A 20,324-nucleotide genomic window follows, 5' to 3' on the forward strand; every position below is an offset into this window, starting at 1 on the left:
GTTTACTATATGATTTCGTTTTTTATCAACAAAGTCCAAAATGTGCAATTAATTTCTAAAAATATTTCATTCAAAATCCCTCGACCTAATGGCAGTTCCAGGGAAAAATCCATTGTCTGCAGCTGTTTTTATTTATTTTTTGTTGTTTTTCGCACGGCTGCGAGACGTGTAAACCGACGCTAACGATCGATATGGACTATCGATCAAGCGACGTATCTATTTGTAGTTCATTTTATCAATTGGTGATCCATTTGCGGCCGGCTTTGCCCTTGTCATCTGGCATATAAATGGCAGTGGCCTGTGGGGTTCCACAGCAGTCCAGTCCCAGACACAAAAAGGGCAACAGCAAAGTAGTTGAAAATAGAAAATATAAATAAAGGAGGAGTAAAATGTTCAAGTGGTTTATCCTAGTGTGTGTCCTGGCACTGGCCAGTGCCGAGCTGCAGAAGATCAAGATACACCGCAGCGAGCACAAGAGGGATCGTCATCATGTGAGGCAGGAGGTGCGCTCGCTGAGGCACAAGTACCAGCAGCTCATCGAGAACTATGTGATCTACGACTATGGACAGCCCGACTACGGGAATGACTATCCGTCGAACAGCGAACCGGACACGGAGTACACCTCCGAGGGGCTGGGCAACTCGATGAACATGTACTACTACGGACAGATCAGCATCGGCACTCCGCCGCAGACATTCAATGTTGTGTTTGACACTGGCTCCGCCAACCTGTGGATACCCTCGGCACAGTGCCTCGCCACGGATGTGGCCTGCCAGCAGCACAATCAGTACAATGCCAGTGCATCGAGCACGTATGTGGCCAACAGCCAGAACTTCTCGATTCAGTACGGCACTGGCAGTGTGACCGGATATCTGGCCACGGACACGGTGACCATCAATGGATTGGCCATTGCCAATCAGACGTTCGGCGAGGCCGTCTCGCAGCCGGGCAGCAGCTTCACGGGCGTGGCATTCGATGGCATTCTGGGCATGGGATACCAAACGATAGCCGTGGACTCTGTGGTGCCGCCGTTCTACAATCTGTACGAGCAGGGACTGATCGATGAGCCCACCTTTGGCTTCTATCTGGCCAGGAATGGCACAGCCGAGGAGGGTGGCCAGCTGGTGCTCGGCGGCGTCGATGACACACTGATGGCTGGCAATCTCACCTATGTCCCAGTCTCCCAGGAGGGTTACTGGCAGTTTGCGGTGAACAGCATCAGCTGGAACGGCACTGTGTTGTGTGATGGCTGCCAGGCCATTGCCGATACGGGCACCTCCCTCCTCGCCGTACCCCAGGCTGTCTATACGCAGATAAATCAGCTCATTGGAGGCGCTCTCATCGAGGGCAGCTACTACGTTCCCTGCGCCACATTGGACTCTCTGCCGGTGTTGAGCTTCAACATTGGAGGCACCACCTTCGATCTGCCCGCCTCTGTGTACATCAGCGTCTTCCACGATGAAGGCTATACCACCTGCATGTCCACCCTCACCGAGATTGGCACCGACTTCTGGATCCTGGGCGATGTCTTCCTGGGCCAGTACTATACCCAATTCGATTTTGGCCAAAATCGCGTGGGTTTCGCTCCTTTGAGCAACTAGTTTCTGCTTCGAAAAGTGTTCAAGAATGTTGTAATAAATGCTGGCAATGCCGCGTTAAATTCTTCACACAATCAGGTGTGAAATTCTTGCCCAAATGGTGTAAGCCGAGCTACATGGCTTGGGCTGTGGCTATAAATACGTGACCAAAGGGCGCTCACACATTAAGTCGAGCGCCGCAATGGAGGTAAAGTGGAACTGCTGCTGTAGACTGATGCTAATATTGGCCCTCTGCTCGTCTGCAGTGGAGTGTCGGAGGCGCCTGAAGGTGGGAAGACGTCGGAATCCACAGTCGAGTCATCTCAATGTGCGGAACGAACTGCAATCTCTGTCGATAAAACACAAACTTAACCATGCTACCACAAAAGCAACAGCAACGGAAACAGTAGCAACAAAGGAGACCACCTCGAACGGAGCTGCATTGGGTAATGCCTTCAACACGGAGTACTATCTGCCGGTGACAATTGGAACGCCTCCACAGGAGTTCAGCCTGCTGATCGATACGGGCTCGTCGAATCTCTGGGTGCCCTCCAGCCAGTGTCCAGCCACGGTCAAGTCCTGCGCGAGCCACAGGCAATACGACTCAAAGTCCTCGAGCTCCTATGTGGCCAATGGCACCGCTTTCAAGATCGAATACGCCTCGGACTCGAATGGGGAAGTGGCACTGTCGGGCTTCCTGTCGCAGGACACGGTCACCGTAGCGGAATTTCCCATTAAGAATCAGGTATTTGCAGAGATCACCGACGAGCCAGAGGCCAAGTTTCTGTCCTCTCCCTTCGATGGGATGTTCGGTCTGGGCTATGCAAGTATATCGATCGGTGGAGTCACGCCGCCGTTTTACAACCTGGTGGCCCAGGGGCTGATCAAGCAGCCTGTCTTCTCCATCTATCTGAATAGGAATGGCACAAGTGCCACAGATGGCGGTGAGCTCATTCTTGGCGGCACTGATTCGACCCTCTTCAGCGGCTGTCTCACCTATGTGCCAGTCTCTCAGCAAGGATACTGGCAGTTCATCATGACCAGTGCGCTTCTGGCTGGGCAGAACTTTTGCACGCGCTGTCAGACCATCCTCGATGTAGGCACCTCCCTGATAGTGGCCCCAACTGCCGCGGTAGAAAAGATCAACCAGATACTGAATGTACTCAATCCGCAAGACACGAGTGGCGTCTTCTTGGTGAACTGCTCAACGATTTCCAGCCTACCGACGATGTTTTTCACAATTGCCCGAAAGGATTTCCCGCTGCAGCCCGCCGATTATGTACTGCAATACGGGGAGACGTGCGTCTCGAGTTTCACCAGCCTCGCGGGCAGTGACTTGTGGATACTCGGCGAGGTATTTATGGGCGCCTACTACACGGTCTATGACATGGGCTACAATCAAATTGGACTGGCCACAGCATTGCATTGAATGGCATTTCTAATGTTTCTCTCATACATATAAATTTCAACGTATTCGCACTTTGCAAAGTAAATTTTCAATCCAAAGTTTTACAAAGTTTTTTCCAATAACTTAACGTTATGTATTAAAAAAAATGTAAATATATAATTCCTAAACTATTGAGCTTTTTTAACAACATAACAATGCAAATGAAATGGAATGACGATCAGCTCCAGACTGACTGCGAGGGCAGAAGATCCGAATTGCCAGTGGGTGACATATACAGCAAAGCTTAAAAGAGAGCGCGAGAGCGATAGAAGTAGAGCATAAGCTCTGGGTTGCGCTGCTAAGCCGAGCACGAACGGCATATGGACGCGAGCGAACAGCTTACATGCAGAAACTGCAGGAACGAAGCGAAGAAGGCGAGAGAGACGAAAGAACTGCCGCTGCCGTGCGTAAGCATACACAGATAACAATTTTTTTGTATGTACAGTGGGACAGTGCAAATATTAAACAGTAGCAAGGTAAGGGATTTTCTTTAGGCTCTGCATCAGTAGCTTTGACATATGAAATCTTTGCTGCTTGACCCGATAATAATATTAAAATAAAGTAATAAAAAATAACTTTTGTTCTTCCGATACTCAAATATAGAATTATTGACTAGTTTTGAATCAGCTTACGACCTGTATTACGGATCGATCATCCCTAAAAATAGAAGATAAAAGTTCACTAATGTACTAAAGACTATTTATATAAATAGCTTATATATGAAATATATATGTACATAACATACAGTACCACCTTATGGCAAGTGTATAACTATTCGATAACTATCCGAAAAATATTATGTGCGCACATTCGGCACACTCTGGGCAGCTTGAGGCCCGGCCTTACGTGTGAATGTTATGGAATGGATTTGGCTTGGTCTGATAAAGCCCGAGTCGAAAACTATAAGTACTGCAGCGCGGACTGGCGGCTAACCACAGTTTCAGAATGAATCAACGTGTCGCAATTCTGCTCCTCTGTGTGCTTGTCTGTGGCAGCGATGCATTTCACAGAATTACAATGCAGCGACACAAGCACCGTAGGCTGCCACACGCCAGACATCTCTGGGCCAGCCGAAGGCACATACAACGAAAGTTTGGAGTGACATCAGCGGCATCAACCACAGCATCACCTCCGAGCAACAGCAACAGCAGCAGCACCAGCACCAGCACACCTTCAGAAGCCATCGAACCACTTTTTAATGCATATCAAACTCAGTTCTACGGACCTTGCCTTGTTTCTGATCAACCCTTTACCGTGCAGTTCGATACGGGCTCCTCGGACTTGTGGATACCAAACTCCAACTGCACCTCCTGCATCAAGACCTGCGGCAACGCTGTATTCCAGACATCCAAATCGAAGACATTCAAAGCCAATGGAAATCCCTTCAGCATCAAATATGGAATTGGAAAAGTGAGCGGCGTGATTGCGTCGGATACGGTGTCCGTTGAGCAGATCTCAATAGAGAACCAGGGCTTCGGGCTGGTCAGCCAAACGGCCACATGCAGCAGCTTTGATGGGATCTTTGGCATGGCATATAAGGCTATTGCCGCGACAGGTCAAACGCCTCCATTCTATTCGATGATCGAACAGAAATTGGTCGATAAACCGATCTTCTCGTTCCACCTGAAGAGCAACACCAGCGATGGTGGATCACTGATCTTGGGTGGCTTTAATTCGAGTTTGTTCCAAGGCTCTTTGACCTACGTGAACGTAACCCAACAGAAATATTGGAAGTTTACAATGGACTACATTGGTTTTCCCTCCAAGAAATGTCGTCGTTGCAACGGTTGCCAGGCCATCATGGATTCGGGTACTTCCCTGTTAATTGGGCCCACTGAAGACATCAAGCAGCTGAACACCAAAGTCGGGGCCACATATAATTCCACCAACGGCCTCTGGGAGGTGCCATGTGGGCGAATCAGCTATCTGCCTGTGCTGGAACTCGGCATCGCTGGCAAAAAGTTCAAAGTGAGACCACAGGAATATATAATTGCCTTTGAGGAGAATGTTTGCATCTCGGGCTTTATGGAATTGGCGGGCCTCAATTTCTGGATCATCGGAGATGTCTTCTTCAGGGAACACTATCTGGTGTTTGATTTGGAACAAAATCGGATCGGCATTGCCAAGGCCAAGTAAAAATTAACAAAAAATCCATTATATTTCTTTAAAAATAAGTTCGATTTTTGTGGTTGATATGTGGAAATTATTGCAAACATATATACATATGTATCTTTTGGTTAGCAAATCCTTTCTTTTATTTCCATTTGATTTTCTTTATGCAATCTGAGATTGAATCTCAGATTTTACATTTGACAAAAAATTTTTTTTACTTTCCTTATACATTTACTTCTATTAAAAACCCTGTAATTTGTTGTATTTAAAAATCGTTTCTATAATACAATAATTGTTAAAAAATATATTTAAATAACATTATTGTTTGTGGATTCTTTTCTGTTTGGTTTTAAAATGTTGATTACTTTTGTGTACATAGTGAGAAAATCGGTATCTGGATTTAGAATATTTATAGAAAATGCAAGATTTAATTAATTCAGCATTTACAAATGCAGAATGTTATCTATTGTACCCATATTCTATTTATTTTTGCATGTTTTGTGATTGAAACGAATTGGGAAATTCTTCTTCGTATGCGATTATACGCTTTGTTAAATTCTATTAATAATATTTGTGTGTAAGTGAAATTTTAGTTAAAATATTTGTTAAAACACTTTTTCTAGGTTAAAATATTTGTTGGAAGCTCTTCGATTTATATGTATAAATATGTTACTAAGACAGAAGACTATTTATTTTTGTTCATGACCATGACAGCCTTTTTGTGTGTTGAGATTTTGTTGTTTGAAAAGACAATCAGTCCCTTATTCTCTTTTTGCCAGAAATATAGAGAAACGCTGACGAAGGCTTTGATAAAGACGAATCTGAATAAAATGTAATGTAAAATGTGTTTTTTTTAGAAATATTGGCATTTTTTGTGTGCCTTCTTTTGGGTTGAAATAAGATTTCTTCTGCTTATTTGCGATCTTTGGGAGGTGCTGTCTTTCCATTGGCCCCATAGATGCCACGTACTGCACGCTGTTGTTGCTGCTGTTGCTGCTGATGGCGAATCTGTTGCAGCTGTATTTGACGCAAGCTTACCTGCTGCTGCAGCTCGATATTGGCATACATCATGGCGGCAGCCGCCATACCAGGATTGGACACCTGATGCTGCTGCTGAAGCAGTTGATTGGCCTGTTGCTGCTGCTGTTGTTGCTGCTGTTGCTGCTGCTGCTGCAGGTGTTGCTGCTGCTGCTGTCTATTGGCACGATTCAAGTTCAGATTCATAAGTTGCTGATAAAGCTGCCCGATGGCCATTTCCGTGGCAGTGGGAACATGTCCATGGCCGGTCATTCCAATGTCGATGCCAGCCCCAGCTCCAGCCAGAGCTGCTGCCTCGGCTATGGCTCTAGCCACAGTCACTGGCGAAGGATGACGTGGATGCTGCTGAGGAATCGGCGGCGGTGACGACATCTGCTGATACCCCTTGTGCTGCGGCATTGCAAAGCCGCCCATTCCAGATGAGGAGGGTCCCTAAAATACGGACAGAGTTTGGTTTTTATCCATGTGCCGTAAAAGATCAACAGAACTTGCAGAAAATCAAAATATATATATATATATATTTACAAAAAACATAAAGTTCAAGGAGGCAACTTACCCCCGAGTAGCTATGGCCCGACACTCCAGCCGATGCGGCAATCTGACTACTTTCGTAGACCACCGAGTGACTGGAGTTTTGCTCAAACCCCGGCGGCGGACTGCTGTGCTGGTCGTCAGCTAATCCCACGCTGGGGCTCTTTGGAAAGTCCATGAAATTGTCGCCAAATAGCGAGTAATTCTCGGCTGCCTTGAAGTACTCGGCAGAGCCATCTTCCGGATCCTTGCTTTTGTCCCCATAGAGAGAACGCTCCACTTCGCGTATGAAGCCAGAGGCAGTCTCACTCACCGCCTGAGCCTCCGCCTTAGCCTCTGGACTCATCGCAGCTTCCTCTTCCACGTGGGGCATGGGTTTCTCTGGCGGCTCCCAGACTCCAGCGGTTGAATCTTCGATGGTTGGCTGCCAGATCCGTTTGGTCACCTGACTCGAAACGTTTGCTATGCACGAAAGAAACCAATGTATTATTTCAATGAGGATTCAGTTTATATATATAAAATACACACCCTCAGTAGCAGCGACCGCATCGCTGGTATCGTCATCATCCGAATAGTTACGATTGAAATTATTTTCCGACATCGTTTTTGTGGTACTACTAAAATTTTATCAAAACCTAAAAGGCAAATATTATCGGGAGTTAATTTTATATAAAAAACATAACACTGCTGCGCTGTTCGACGTCGCAAGGTACTGAATGAGAACCTTCTGTCCGCTTCTGTCTGGCTGCAAAACTTTCGAATGGGAGTAATCAGATCCCAGGCCTCTGCATTTGTTTATATGTGGGAATTGTTTATGGCGATCAGTTACAGACATAAACATTTGATTTGTGAGAAAAATGAACGCCTGATATTCTACACAAATACAGCCAGGCACACGTTGAAGTTTCGCGGAATTTGATTTTATTTTGTTGCTACCCTGACCGACCTGGCAGTGCTGCCCAGTCAAAGGTCCACACGCACATAGGGACGCGAGGAAGCTTACTGTGTGTGTATTAGTGAACGAACTATTGGCAGCACTGCTGTTTCTTTTCATGTATTGGTAAACGAAAAACGCCGTGGGAAAGTGTCCACAGAAGTCTTAAAATGAGACATCTGCAAATTCTGTTCAATATCTATGCGAATTTCACTACACTTTGATGATTCTCCAATTGCACATTTAAGTCTACAAAATATCATCAAATGCATCCACTCCTCTGTCTGGTAGCATGTGCCTTTACCCATTCACGCAAATTTTGAATAAAATATATGAAAATTAACCATTCACTATTAATTTACCTTTTTTTACAAGAAAACTAAATTTTTTTAAAAACAATGCACTTTATTCACATATAATTTAACAAACGAAAATTTCGCGGCTGTTCAAGTAAAATTTCTTGAGGTGTCAAACCATCGATGGCACTATCGATAGGATCGATGGTTTTATAATTGTGCGATAGATCGATGCTTTTTTCGAACATCGATATATCGTTTCAGTGAAAAATTTTGAAGTCAATAAAATGAATGAAAGGATGCAATCTTCTAACAACTGTAAAGTCACAGACCAAAAATAATAGTTTGTACAATTTTGTTGAGTAAAAAGAAGAGGTGAAGCTGATGCAATAATTATAGTGAGCAATGCTTAGAGAAGCGAAATGCATCGCAGCATAACATCCGCTCCAATACTGTAAGCGCAAGCTTTATTTTTTTAAAATTATTTTTGAAAGTTTTCGATGAAAGTCTCGATCTATCAATGTTTTAAACCATCGATAGCACGACCATCGATGGTTTTACAGCCCTAATAGAGGTGTAGAACAGAAACGAAAACACACTTACATGGAAATCTTTTTAATATATTTTTGGTTTGATTTGATTAATCCATTTTCAACAAGATGAAAGCAACAACAACTGGCAGAGATTTTCTACATTTGTACGACATTTAAGCTATTATAAAATTAGTTAACAGGCGACTCGGAAATGGCGTAACAGAAGCCAGAGCCAGCTCCAGCCAACTTCACGCGTCCCGGTAATTCCACCAGCGTGGGGTTGCATCTGAAAAGTAATTGAATTTAAAATTAAGCAATTGATATGCACAGCATATAAAGATATGAGTAAGTAGGTTCGATGGTTAGCATTACTGCCAAACCACTGCCAGAAGGTACAGGTTGTCGATGCTTACACATTCTCTGTACTGTTGTTGCCACAATTTCCGTGCTCGTTCCAGCCCCAAGTATAGATTTCACCAGCTGTGGTACGCAGCAAGCCATGCTCTGCACCCATGTGCACTCGAGCAGGCGTCTGACCCTCCGGTAGTTGAAGACTCAATGGCTTGGGCACCGCCTGCTGCTCACTAATCGAGCCCGTGCCCAACTGTCCATAGCAATTGCGACCCCACATGAGGATCTCATTGTTCTGAAGCACTGCAGCATTGTGGGTCCAGCCTACGGCCAGTTGCCGGACATCATCCTCGAAGAGAAAGGCATTGGACTGCCCAAACTTGTTGTCGCCGAGAGACAGAATTCGCTTGGTGCTGCCCGCCGCTTGGGTCAAGTCCACGCACTTGAGCAGCATGTGATGCTGGCCACTGGAGAGGGCAACGATGCGCAGCTCGTTCGGATTGTGCACCTGGATCTTCATCGTGTTGCAGCGGTGCAGCGTAGTGGCCGTAATGTCCAGCTCGATGGGCGGTGGATCCATAACGCGCAGCCGCCCAAACACATAGATCTTGTGGTCCTGCGTGAGCACGGCGCAGTGGCGCAACCCAAAGCTGATGGCCAGAGCGGGCTCCTCCTTGGGCAGACGCACGGGCAAGGGCCGACGGACGGCCATGAAGCCACGCTGACAGATGCCCAACTGCTGGAAAGCATTGGAGCCCCAGACGAAGAGGCGCTTCGTCAGCGTTATCCCTCCAGAGATGTCCCAGCCGCAGCTAATGGTCTCCATAGGTACTTCCTGAAAGAGTCACAAGATGAAACTGATCCTTGATAGCTCGCCATCGGCATGATTTGTGTCACCTCAAAGTACTCTGTGGGAATCATCCGAAACTCATTGTGGCAGTCCTCCATCGAATCCAGACCCAATTGTCCGCGATTGTTCCAGCCGCAGGCATGCACCCGTCCGTTTGTGTCCAGGATGAGTACATGGCCACCGCCGCCGCGTATGCAGCGCACCAATTGGGGGGCAAAGGAGTGTCTGGTGAGGCGCTGCGGTGTCATGCACAACTCCGATTCAAAGCCAAGGCCGAGCTGGCCGTGAGAGTTGGCACCCTGCACACAAAAAACGATAGGAGGAAATCACTCATTAATTTGCATTTCAAATGGCAGTACGACGATGTCTCTTTTGGGTGCGCGTGTGGCGTGGTTCCGTTCCTTACCCAGGCGAAGACGTCCATTGTGGTGGCCACCAGTTGCACGCCTCACGCTGCACTTCCGGTTGCTGTTTCACGCTCTGTCGTTGACGCTGATTTAATACGCCGCAGTCACGCCAAAAATGTTGTTCCACCGTCAGTATCAATGGCTGGGGGCTCCACTGCACTTCTGTTACGTTCTGGCCTCCACTGGGACTTGCTTGCCGTCCGGACGCGTTGTTCTGCCTGTGGCTGCTCATGTAAAAGTGAAATTACTTTGATATTGTTGGGGGTTTTTATAATATTTTCAACTTTCGGACGTGTGCACACGGGAAAGAGTAAAATGTAAACAAACGCAGAACGCACGCAGACAGTGCTGCCGACTTCGATTTTTTTTCTCCGTCAAATCTGGCTGTTTTTAAAGACCAGCTGCGGGAAGCGGGAATTCTTGATATTTATAGATATGTGTTTGGCTTTTTTTCAGCCTTTTTTTAATGTCAGAATCACATCACTCCGGAAATTGGTAGAACCATAAATTACGTATTTTAAACTTTTTTTTCTGATGAAAGTAGCAGCACTGTTGCTGTAGTTATTTAAGGCTAGATTTTTGCAATCAGCTGCTTAGCTCGGCAACAACAACAAGTCTGCTTTGCCGGTATATCTGTCTGGCAGCATAACCTTCAACATAACAGAGTTGTTAACAGCAGACAGCTGTTGCTTCTGTACGGTTACGCGCCAATGTAACCATTTGAATTGAGATGAGATTAAAATGTTATCTTTGCATAATTTTTGGCTCTGTCTTTGGGTCTTTGGCTAAATTCTCATTTGGTTTGAGTGAATGGAAAAAGCGATTATGTAATCGAATGGGTACGCCACGAAATCACGTGAATTGCATGTAAATATATTGTAATTAAGCGCCATTAAAGTTCAGGGCGAAGGCTAAAGTGCATGCAGTATTAATTAAGTTTTAATTGTCAACCGAGCAACGCTAGTTAGCCCAAGACGGATCCGGAGAAGGACGTAAACGAGCAAACGCAACGAATTGCGCATCCCCTACAGTGAAAGTGCTGAAAACTTTTTAAATTAACCTTTGATTAGCTTTATTTTCATTAAGTTCCATTCCAGTCTTAAAATTTACAAGTTAATCTGCTGCAGGACAGCTCTTCTTATTGGTATACTCATCCAGATTGTGCAATTTACAGGGGAGCTGGCTTTTAATTACTATGAAATCTCGGCGGGCCACAGAGGAAAGCAAAAGCGCAACTTTGCTAACAGCAGGACATTATAAGGCTCCATGTTCGGCTAGCATGCAATGGAGTCTCCCCCCGCTCCGCCTGCACATGTGAAGAATGCACTATGAGGTCCGTCCGAATTTGCAATGCAAAACAGTCGCCAGGCAGGCAGGCAGGCACACACCTACGGCACGAGGTGCTGGCCGTCCCTAAACGCCACAAATGAAAACTGATGATTTTCACTTGATACCCACCCGTTGGCAAGCCATGCCACAACCAAGACGGCAGCTCCACATGCAAGCGAAGGCAGTCGGAGGCGACTCTCGTATTCGCATGGAATGGAAATCTTACTCAAATGGGAATGGCAGTCAATTAAATTCAAAGGGAATTAACATGTCCCCGCATACATGGCAATCAAAATTAGAATAGAGCCATAAATGAAGGGAGAGAACTTGATTGGATAGTGCCACCACTGGGGAAAATAATAGAATCAACTTTTCCCAGGGTATTTCGTAGTCGCTTACTTTTGTTTCGCTTTTTGCTCGCTTTTTGTGTGTCCAGTATGAATTGTTATCCTTTGTGCTTGGCGCGAATATGAAGAAGGGTTATTGTGACCGTTTTCCTGTGGTCACCTTGTAAAAATATGACGGAAGAGCCCGTAAAGCCGAGTACAGAAATTTGAATGAGAAGTGTACTGTACACATGGCAACGTTCTATAAAAAAGCATAGTGACAAATCAAATAAAAGCTAACAATAGTTTTATATTTCAACACATAAAAGCCAGCACTTAAATCTGATTAATTAGGCCTGAAATAAAAGTGTTCGAATTTTAACATTTGGCGCTAATTTGTGAGCTGTTAGCTAACAGCATTCTGTTAACAAGCTATCGATATTTTAATTACAGTTCAGTGTTGTTAAATAACAGCAGCAGCAGCAGTAGGCGCCAAAATGTTAAATTCAAATACAAGACTTTTTCCAATATCAGGACTTTGGGAATATTCGGAGTTTACGCAGGCCAGTAATAAATGTATTCCAAAAGAGACTTTTTATATTCTTCCACTTGCATTTGTGTGTGTGGTGCGGCTCTGTGTGTGTTTCCTGATCCCAGTAGAGTAATTTAAGCGTAGGGGACACGTGACTCCATTTTCTGTATGTTTTTTTTGTTTGGCTTCTTTACGACCTTTTGTCTGTGGGTTGTCACATTCTTTTTGGTTTTTTGTGGCCGCAGCGTGTTGACTCGGTTTTGTGTCACTTTTCCCTGCTGTTTTCTTTTCTTTACTGTTTTCTTTTTGCTAAAAGAGACATTTTGTTCAGCTATTTTCGAAATTAAATCTAATTTGATGTGCAAATGTGTTGTGTCGCTGCTGTCGTGTCGCTTTGTTATTAGTCGCCATTCCATTCCTGCACGTTTTCACTCGCAGCAGTCCTTCTATTTTCCCCCCTGCCCCCTGCTCGCTGGCTTTCCACCCGCCCTGAATTAACAGTTAACGAGTAAATGGCTTACGTAGCTTTTTCTCTTCCTGCCTGTCCCTTACCGTTTTGCGGTTTCATTTTCATTGCAAGTTGCATTTTGTTTGTTTTTCCTCTTTTCCGCATTTTTTCTGTTTTTTTCCCCCTCTTCTGCGGTTGCAGCACTTGATGTGGCAGGGCGTGGGGCAAGGACAACGCCAACGTGTGATAAGCCAAAGTGGTAAGAGTGTTGCTGAAAGGGATGGAGGGTTTGAGGAGGGTTGGGGGTGGTTAGGCGGCTGCTGGCCAGCTGCCGATTGGCACTTGCAATTATACTTTTGGCTCTTTTAATGTCATTGGCTGGCAAGCGATTTCCGTAATTAACTTATCGGAAATACAGGTGGAAACAGAGCTGCACCCAGCCTGGAATAAATCGAACAAAACTTGGATTCAACATCACAGGCAGTGGAATCACAGTTCCGCACATAAACTGAAAATTAAGCTGCACTTTTGTTGTGGCATTTGCCATGCCCGGCACGAGTATTTCCTGAGCACCTCTGGACCCAGCTATCAGCAGGACAAAAGTCATGCCAACCACTAATCATGACTGCGGTTTCTGCTGTTGTCCAGCATCCAAAACATCCTTTTCCAAATGACAGCACCCCCTTCTCCACACTCAAACGCATACGAGTCGAGTCCCTTGCAGTAATTTGTGTGTGTTGGGGTAGGGGTAGGGGAGCTGGCCTGATGGAACTGCAACCGAACATTTCTGCCCCCGCCGCAATGCCTGTCAAATTATGAAAATGGAATATTTTCTCGGTGTGGCTGACACTTTAAATGAAATTTGAAAAGCTCTCTCCGCTACACTTCACTCCGGCTGCCTGTAGCCCCCGGTCCCGCCCCCCTCCCCTGGTCGTTGTCGTAATTGCTCAATCAAAAAACGTATGCAATTCCATGGGGTAAATCAACCTAACTGACGCCAGCAAATACTCGTATATTTTTGCAAAGCAGCTCCACACGGCGTAAAGCCAAACAAGCTGTGATAGTTCCAGCGCCGAAGATTTAGATACCCTTCAAGAAATTACCCCTGGGGATGGATCTTCCGTTCCAGCGATTAATATATTAATTTATTTAGCTCCAACTATAGCTGAACATGTCAACCAACTATATATAGAGTTTATGCAGTTCAAAATACTTGCACAGCCACAGTGTCAACAAACAACAGCTCAAAGTAAGAGTACCCGCTGCAGGAATATAAAAAAAAGGAAGCAACATTTTATACTTAAACTTTGATACAAAAGATGGAGGTTTCTGGGGTTGTTAGAGCTGGTAGACTTGCTATAGTCGAGGGTGTTGCGGGGGTCCTACGGAAGTGTTTGGTGGTTCTTGCGGAGAAAATAGAGGAGCGGCAGCCAGTGCCAGAGGTGGAAAGAGGGGGTGAGTGGGCGGTGGGGAGTGGGTGGAAAAGCGAATGAAAGTGATTGCCACAAGCAACAGCCAAAGACAACAATGCCAAAGTTTGGCTGTGCCAAGGAGTTGCCTCAAAAGGGGAGCCATCTCGGCGTAGAACCGATGGTGAAAATCGGCGGGTAACAGGGAGACGGGGGTGGGGTAGAAGATGAAGAGAGGCAGCGGAAACGGAAGCGCATTGAGCAAAGTTGCATTTGTTGGCTTTTGTTTCGCCATTTCTCTTCCTCCCCATCCTCCTCCGCCACCACCGTCAGGCAGCCGGCAAAGCAATTTAAGTTAAACAACCGCTCAACATCATCTCCCGCTCTCCCGCTCTCCTGCTCTCTCACTCTTTTTGCTTCCTGCCCCTTACCACCAGTGTCCTGCTGTGGCACTTCCCCTGCACAATGTAAATGTCAAATATTTTTCAAAATCCTTCGTTACGCTTGGATTTGTAGCAAAAGCACTTTTCAAAAATTGTTTTTCCCGATTGACTTAAAGTTTTTCTTTCTTTCCTGCACAAAAGTTGAAATTATTTGGCAATGAAGGATATTCCAGATTCTAGACAAAATAAAAGCTAATTTTAGTTGCAACATGAAATAAAAGTAGTTTGAGTCTATGTTATATTATATATATATATTATATTATATTATATATATATATATATTATATTATATTATATTATATTATTAAAATATATATTATATTTTTATAATATATATAAAAATAATATTATTAATTAATTAATTATGTAATATTATTTGTGGGAATATGCTGGCAGCCCTGCTCAGCCACCCACCGCCCTGACAGGTCAGGGTATGGGAGGTAACAGGAGGCAGTTTGAGGAAAGGATGAGGAATTTGTTCTTTAGCCAAACCTCAATCTGGCAATATTGTATGATTATTATATGATTAATATTATTATTATTTAATTATCTTGACTAGGTAAAAATATCTGCATTAAGACAGGAAAGTGTGTCGCTTAAATTTGTATTTGTAATAATTTGTGAAAGTAAAGATCCCCAAGCTGATGTTTTCCTTTGAAAGGCAGTTCAGGTTAACTGAAACTACTGGCACCATTCAGACCTATCTATTGTGTATTATTATAAGTAGTTATTACGCCGCATGTACTCTCAGTACTTTACGGTTTTGTTTGCTTAAGTTGTATGCCACATCCATATCCCACATCCAGTGGTTCCAGGCATTCAATTATGTACATCTCCATGAGGTGACATTGGCTTTGTTTGTATCACGTTCTCGTTGCCAGCAATCCGATTCATCGATATTAAATATTCAATTCCAATTTATAGTCAAGCATGGGACCACAGACAAAGTCAAGCATCAACTTAGTTAAAGTTTTGTTCGATAATTGACACGTGGGAGCCCGCCTTGGGTTCGGTTCGGTTCTGGTTTTGCTGCTGGATTTCCTCAGCTTGGTAGTCTCTGACTCTGGCTCGATAATTATTATGTAAATTGCTTAAAAATTCACCGCAGGTATATACCCAAAGGATTCACTTAGCTCGAGCACCAGCACCAGCAGCAGCTCCTGCTTTGGTTTCTTCACTTCTAAAATCTCGCCTCACTCCGCCGCACTGTGCGTCGCCTCGTCGTCGTCGTCGTCATCGTCGGGCAGCCGTTTCGCTGCATTAAGCTTGATTGCATTAAGTTTGCTTTCGTCCTGGCAGAAGGTGGCGAGGAACCAGGAAGAGCTGGGATTCGTTGGCTCCTGAGGTTGAAGTCCCTGCAGTTTCTGGCAGGAAGGCGCTCGCACATTGCCCTTTGCCCAATTTCATTGCGCTTTAATCTATGCACTTTGAATTTCTTAGCGTGCATTCCGTATTAGCCAAATTTTCGCATGCTTTCCCGTTCCATGCCTCCCTCTCCCTCTCTCTCTCTGTCTTGGTTTTTTTACGAACACGAAGCATGCGTCGCACAGTGGTCAGAATTATGAGCTATTCCCATGGTATTTGGGGGTTAGACTTGGAATACTTTCGCAGCTACTTTCTATGCAAAGTTTCCTTTCAGCATTCGCTATTCTACATTCTATAAGTATTAATTACTTATATTCCAATTCCAACCCACTGTAAAATTGTCGGAAATCTGTGAATATTCTGCCTTGTTGCGCTTGACAGGATATTGATGACCTGCACCTTCAGTCTGAACCAGCCAACCCGTAGTCCTTTTCCAACATCCATCCGCAATACCCATCCCCCATCATCATCATCATCATCAACTTGTCTGTCTCTGGCTGCAAAGGCAATTTAATCTTTAGAGATTTTAACACATTTCACAACGTGGGGGTATATACGAGTCACTTCCGTTTCCTATTCTGGCTTCTTCCTGCTCTGCATTGTTGGTATTATCAATGCCTTTGCTGTTTTGTATTAGTTTCCAACTAATAATTAATTTGTGTGCAATAAACGCAAGCTTGTCTACGAAAGCCAAATGGCAACTGGCAAAATTTCATTGAATTTGTATGAATATTTAATAGCTGGACTGCTCAGCATGGGCCTTACATCGGGCTATTGTTGACCTCTGATAAGCCAATAAGTTGAAGGTCCTGTATTACATTTGAGTAGTGCAAATACACAAATGAGTGGGGTAGAAAATTGTGTGGGGCAGCGGATGGAACAGATTAAAATCGAATCTGCACAGAACAGACTGAAATCTAAAGATCTACATATAAAGAGCACTCGATAAACTATTGAAATAAATTTCAATTACTTAAATGGATTGCCCAAGTCGCCTAAAGTTGGATCCCTGCATTCACACTTACACTTTCGCCTAAGTATGGCTCTGAAACTGTATTTGTATTTGAATCCGTGGATATTCCTCAATCCGCATTTAGCTTGGAGTGGCGCAGCGCAGCGCAGTTTATGCAAATGAGGCACCGGCACCACCACCACCACCGTCACCGCCACCGCTGCTGCTGCTGCTGCTCCTGCGGTCCGCTGTCCGTGCAGCTATGCTCTGTAGCTGTGTATGTGCTTGTCTCTCTCTCTATCTGTGTGTGTGTGTGTCTGTGCATTGTCCTTGTCTTTGCTGTCAGCCTTTTGGGCCACGCCTTCTGGCTGAACTTAAATCCGAACTCGAGAGACGACTGCTGCCATTGCCATCGCACGGTCTATTTTCATGCCCAATGGGCAACTAATTATTTGTTAACATAACACGAGTGGCAATTTAAATGCAATTAGGCCCGGCACGGGCTTCCCTTAGCCCGGATGGGAACTGGTCCCTCCGACTTGCCTCATTAGTGGCTGGCGGTGCTCGTCGGTCCTGCCTGGTTCTAGGTCCTTCGATTGAGTGGATATTTCAATTGGCAATTTAAATCGTTTCAATGGCCAATTGGCAAGGATTTTAATGAGTATTTCAGATTTATGAGGGCTTATGAGCAACGTAACTTCAATCTATACCAAAGGCATTCAGACGTAAGAAACTGTATGCCCGATTGAAGGACTGATTAATCCATTGAATCTGTATCTAGCAATGGTCTTCATTCGACTGAAAGCAAGCCATAGAAAATACACTCCAATGGCCTCAGTTTGAGTCGAACTAAGACTTATTCAAAACCATTTAAAAAGGAGTAATCGTTCGAGTATAAATGCAGCTTTGCCAACTGCTGCAGCTCCCTTTTATAACTAAATGAATTCAATTTGGAATCAACAATGCATGACTTACAATTGCTTAAACCAATGTCAATTTAGGAATTTAATTACAACGCCCGCAAAAAAATCTAAAATCCATTCCCGCAATCAGCATTCAGAAGCTAAAACCTGAAAAATCTTCAACCTTTCGTGCAAATATCTCCACAACAAACACTTAATTTCCTACCCACGCCCATCTTACCATTTGCATTTGCATCTGCATTGTTTTTTCCTGTCCCCAAAAATCTATTTAAACAAGTTCCTCGGACCGAAATTGCATTCGTCTCGTCTTGACTTTGGACTCAGAGCCGACCAAATGCGATTACATGGGCCACAACACAAAAGTCTGGACTTTTGAGGGCCACAGCAGACAGTAGCTGAGCTGAGCCAGAGACACAGTCGAGATGAGATGCACAGATGGTGTGGTGTCCTCCTCCTTGCCAGGCATTGTCCGAGCTGGACCAGAGATCAAGCTGGTAAATCTGCAACTGCTCTCAGCCATCACCCGGGCATCAGGTATTTGTTGAGCAGATTACATAAATGGAAACTGCAGTAAAGAATTTTACATGCACGATGACATAAGAAAATGCCTGGAAATAATTGGAATAGAAGAGAAGGTGAAGCAGCAGAACATTGCAGAAAAAGGAGAAAATAATGAAAGGGACAATAGTGGGGATTAGTTCTAAAAAGTGTTTGCTTCTTGGGTGTTCTTGGTAATTATTTGTTCTACTTTTTGCACAAATGTTTTCAAGACTTCCACAAGAGAGGCAACATATGTTCAGGAATTTTCTAAAGATGATTATTTGATATATGTAGAATATAATTAAAAGGAAAAATATATGTGCTAATTTTCCATTAAATATTTGTATTTATATTTAATAGAAATATTGGAATGTTATACCCATTTGAAAATGTCATACAATTATCGCTAAATAGTTTTTTAAAGGATAATAACACAATGATAATATAAAATATACATTCTGAAACTTGAATATTAATGTGTGAAATTCTCTAAATCATAGATACAAATCGATAATCATAATTATTACTTACTATTTATTTTAACCGTTTTAAGCATTTAAGCATCACGGCAAAAGAGCATCTACAAGTCGGCAGCACAGTCCTTGAACTGCTCCAATTCGGATGGCAAATTGTAATGCAGCTAAGCTTCCACTTTGCCCCACCAACAACAACAAAATAAAACTGCAAAAAGTCAGAACAAAAAAAAAGAAGAAAACGAAAAGGAATGGGAGGGGGGGAGAGAAACATAAGTACTTGGTAAGGAGCACACAGAGTGGACAAATATGTGGACTCTGGAACGAAGAATCCGGATGAAATGCATGCAAATGAGCTGAATAATGAGGAGTCGTTGCATCAGTGGGGTGTGGGTGTGTCCCCCGGTCTGCCCACTGGACAACCCTTTTGTGGCACTAATTTCCTGAGCAGGCCAGCGCCAGCACTCGGGGCCAACATGGCCCAAGGTGTCAGTAAGTCAACAAGAATGCACTCTGACACCACCCCACCTAAAGGAGCAGGAGCAGAGCAGAGCAGTTGGACGGACGGACGAATAAATGGATGGATGGGTGCCAAAGGACGAAGGCAATGTCCGGCTCTGCTAGACCCTACGTTCAAGTCCACTCGACACTTTGAATGTCATTAAATCGTCCGTCCGCTGGCCAGTCTCCAAGTTGCATCTCGCTCTGGACTCTTCTGCATCTGGACTCTGCCACTGATTCTGTCAGTATCTGCTCCTCTGGCCGGACACTCAGTCAATGTCTCACTAACAATCGTCAACAGGCTCAAGCAGCGTAAGGCAACAATCATTGTGGCTGTCCATGTTCTTGTTCTTGTTGCTGTTGTTTTTGCTGCTCTTGTCACCCTTCCATTGTACGTTCATTCCGTCCCACACTATCCGACAATATGAACACCCACCCACGTTTAGCCATCCTCCTCCTCCCAGTGGCTTTGTTTGGCCTGTATGTTGAATGCATTTTGGGCCAAGAACGTTTGTCAATTTTACGCTTGTCGACTTTGTGAATTGTCCATTTTGGTCCTCTCGCTGCGTGTATTAGTGCTGTATGTAAAACTCGTCCTGCGTGTTGTAATTGTCCTAAGCCCGACACTGCCGGACACAGACGCTGAGGTCCAATATGCTTGGAAATGGCTGCGAAACAGGTGACTCCGACAGGGAAGTTTGGCCATGAAAAATGGCAGAAGAAATGTTGGTAAAAAAGTTATCTTGGCATCTAAAATCAGTAGGGAGATGGTTGAGTGTGTGCTTGAATGTAAAAGTCAGAAAGGTTATGTCTTCCTTTTGGGAATGGAATGATTTCAGATTTTTAAAGTAGTGACCCCGAGGACCTAGAATGGTTGAAAGATGGAAAAACAAAGCACTTTGGAAAGGATTTTGGATGCAGCTGTACACCTCTAATTCACAAAAAATAGGAGAATCTAATTAAGAAAAAAAACACCTGCCAAAAGGTGACCCCGATGCTCATTTCTT

The 20,324-nt window shown here is 44.4% G+C and overlaps 5 protein-coding genes across 6 annotated transcripts; 3 read left to right on the forward strand and 2 right to left on the reverse strand.

Moving 5' to 3' along the window:
- Positions 1-317: 317 nt before the first annotated feature.
- Positions 318-1,667, forward strand: LOC111077825 (lysosomal aspartic protease). The gene has a single exon (XM_022372250.2). The coding sequence runs from the start codon at positions 390-392 to the stop codon at positions 1,599-1,601; it is 1,212 nt and encodes a 403-aa protein (XP_022227942.2). The 5' UTR covers positions 318-389; the 3' UTR covers positions 1,602-1,667.
- Positions 1,668-1,767: 100 nt separating this feature from the next.
- On the forward strand, positions 1,768-3,124 carry LOC111077814 (aspartic proteinase A3). The gene has a single exon (XM_022372237.2). The coding sequence runs from the start codon at positions 1,780-1,782 to the stop codon at positions 3,004-3,006; it is 1,227 nt and encodes a 408-aa protein (XP_022227929.1). The 5' UTR covers positions 1,768-1,779; the 3' UTR covers positions 3,007-3,124.
- Positions 3,125-3,948: 824 nt separating this feature from the next.
- On the forward strand, positions 3,949-5,645 carry LOC111078579 (aspartic proteinase A3). The gene has a single exon (XM_022373341.2). The coding sequence runs from the start codon at positions 3,970-3,972 to the stop codon at positions 5,158-5,160; it is 1,191 nt and encodes a 396-aa protein (XP_022229033.2). The 5' UTR covers positions 3,949-3,969; the 3' UTR covers positions 5,161-5,645.
- Positions 5,646-5,802: 157 nt separating this feature from the next.
- Positions 5,803-8,107, reverse strand: LOC111078511 (mastermind-like protein 2). Of its 2 annotated transcripts, none has more exons than XM_041593745.1 (4): positions 8,003-8,107; positions 7,234-7,342; positions 6,731-7,167; positions 5,803-6,606 (listed from the first exon to the last, which is right to left on the reverse strand). In XM_041593745.1, the coding sequence occupies exons 2-4, from the start codon at positions 7,304-7,306 to the stop codon at positions 6,049-6,051; spliced, it is 1,068 nt and encodes a 355-aa protein (XP_041449679.1). In that variant the 5' UTR covers positions 7,307-7,342; positions 8,003-8,107; the 3' UTR covers positions 5,803-6,048. The 2 variants fall into 2 exon arrangements, with proteins under 2 accessions (XP_041449679.1, XP_022228915.2); XM_022373223.2 differs by lacking the exon at positions 8,003-8,107 and adding an exon at positions 7,430-7,596 and having other exon boundaries at positions 7,234-7,340.
- Positions 8,108-8,543: 436 nt separating this feature from the next.
- On the reverse strand, positions 8,544-10,387 carry LOC111078540 (secretion-regulating guanine nucleotide exchange factor). Its single transcript, XM_022373265.2, has 4 exons — positions 10,076-10,387; positions 9,717-9,968; positions 8,882-9,654; positions 8,544-8,754 (listed from the first exon to the last, which is right to left on the reverse strand). The coding sequence occupies exons 1-4, from the start codon at positions 10,091-10,093 to the stop codon at positions 8,658-8,660; spliced, it is 1,140 nt and encodes a 379-aa protein (XP_022228957.1). The 5' UTR covers positions 10,094-10,387; the 3' UTR covers positions 8,544-8,657.
- Between the last annotated feature and the right edge of the window lie 9,937 nt (positions 10,388-20,324).

Source organism: Drosophila obscura, unplaced genomic scaffold (genome assembly GCF_018151105.1).
Source record: "Drosophila obscura isolate BZ-5 IFL unplaced genomic scaffold, ASM1815110v1 contig_200, whole genome shotgun sequence".
Taxonomy (NCBI): domain Eukaryota; kingdom Metazoa; phylum Arthropoda; class Insecta; order Diptera; family Drosophilidae; genus Drosophila; species Drosophila obscura.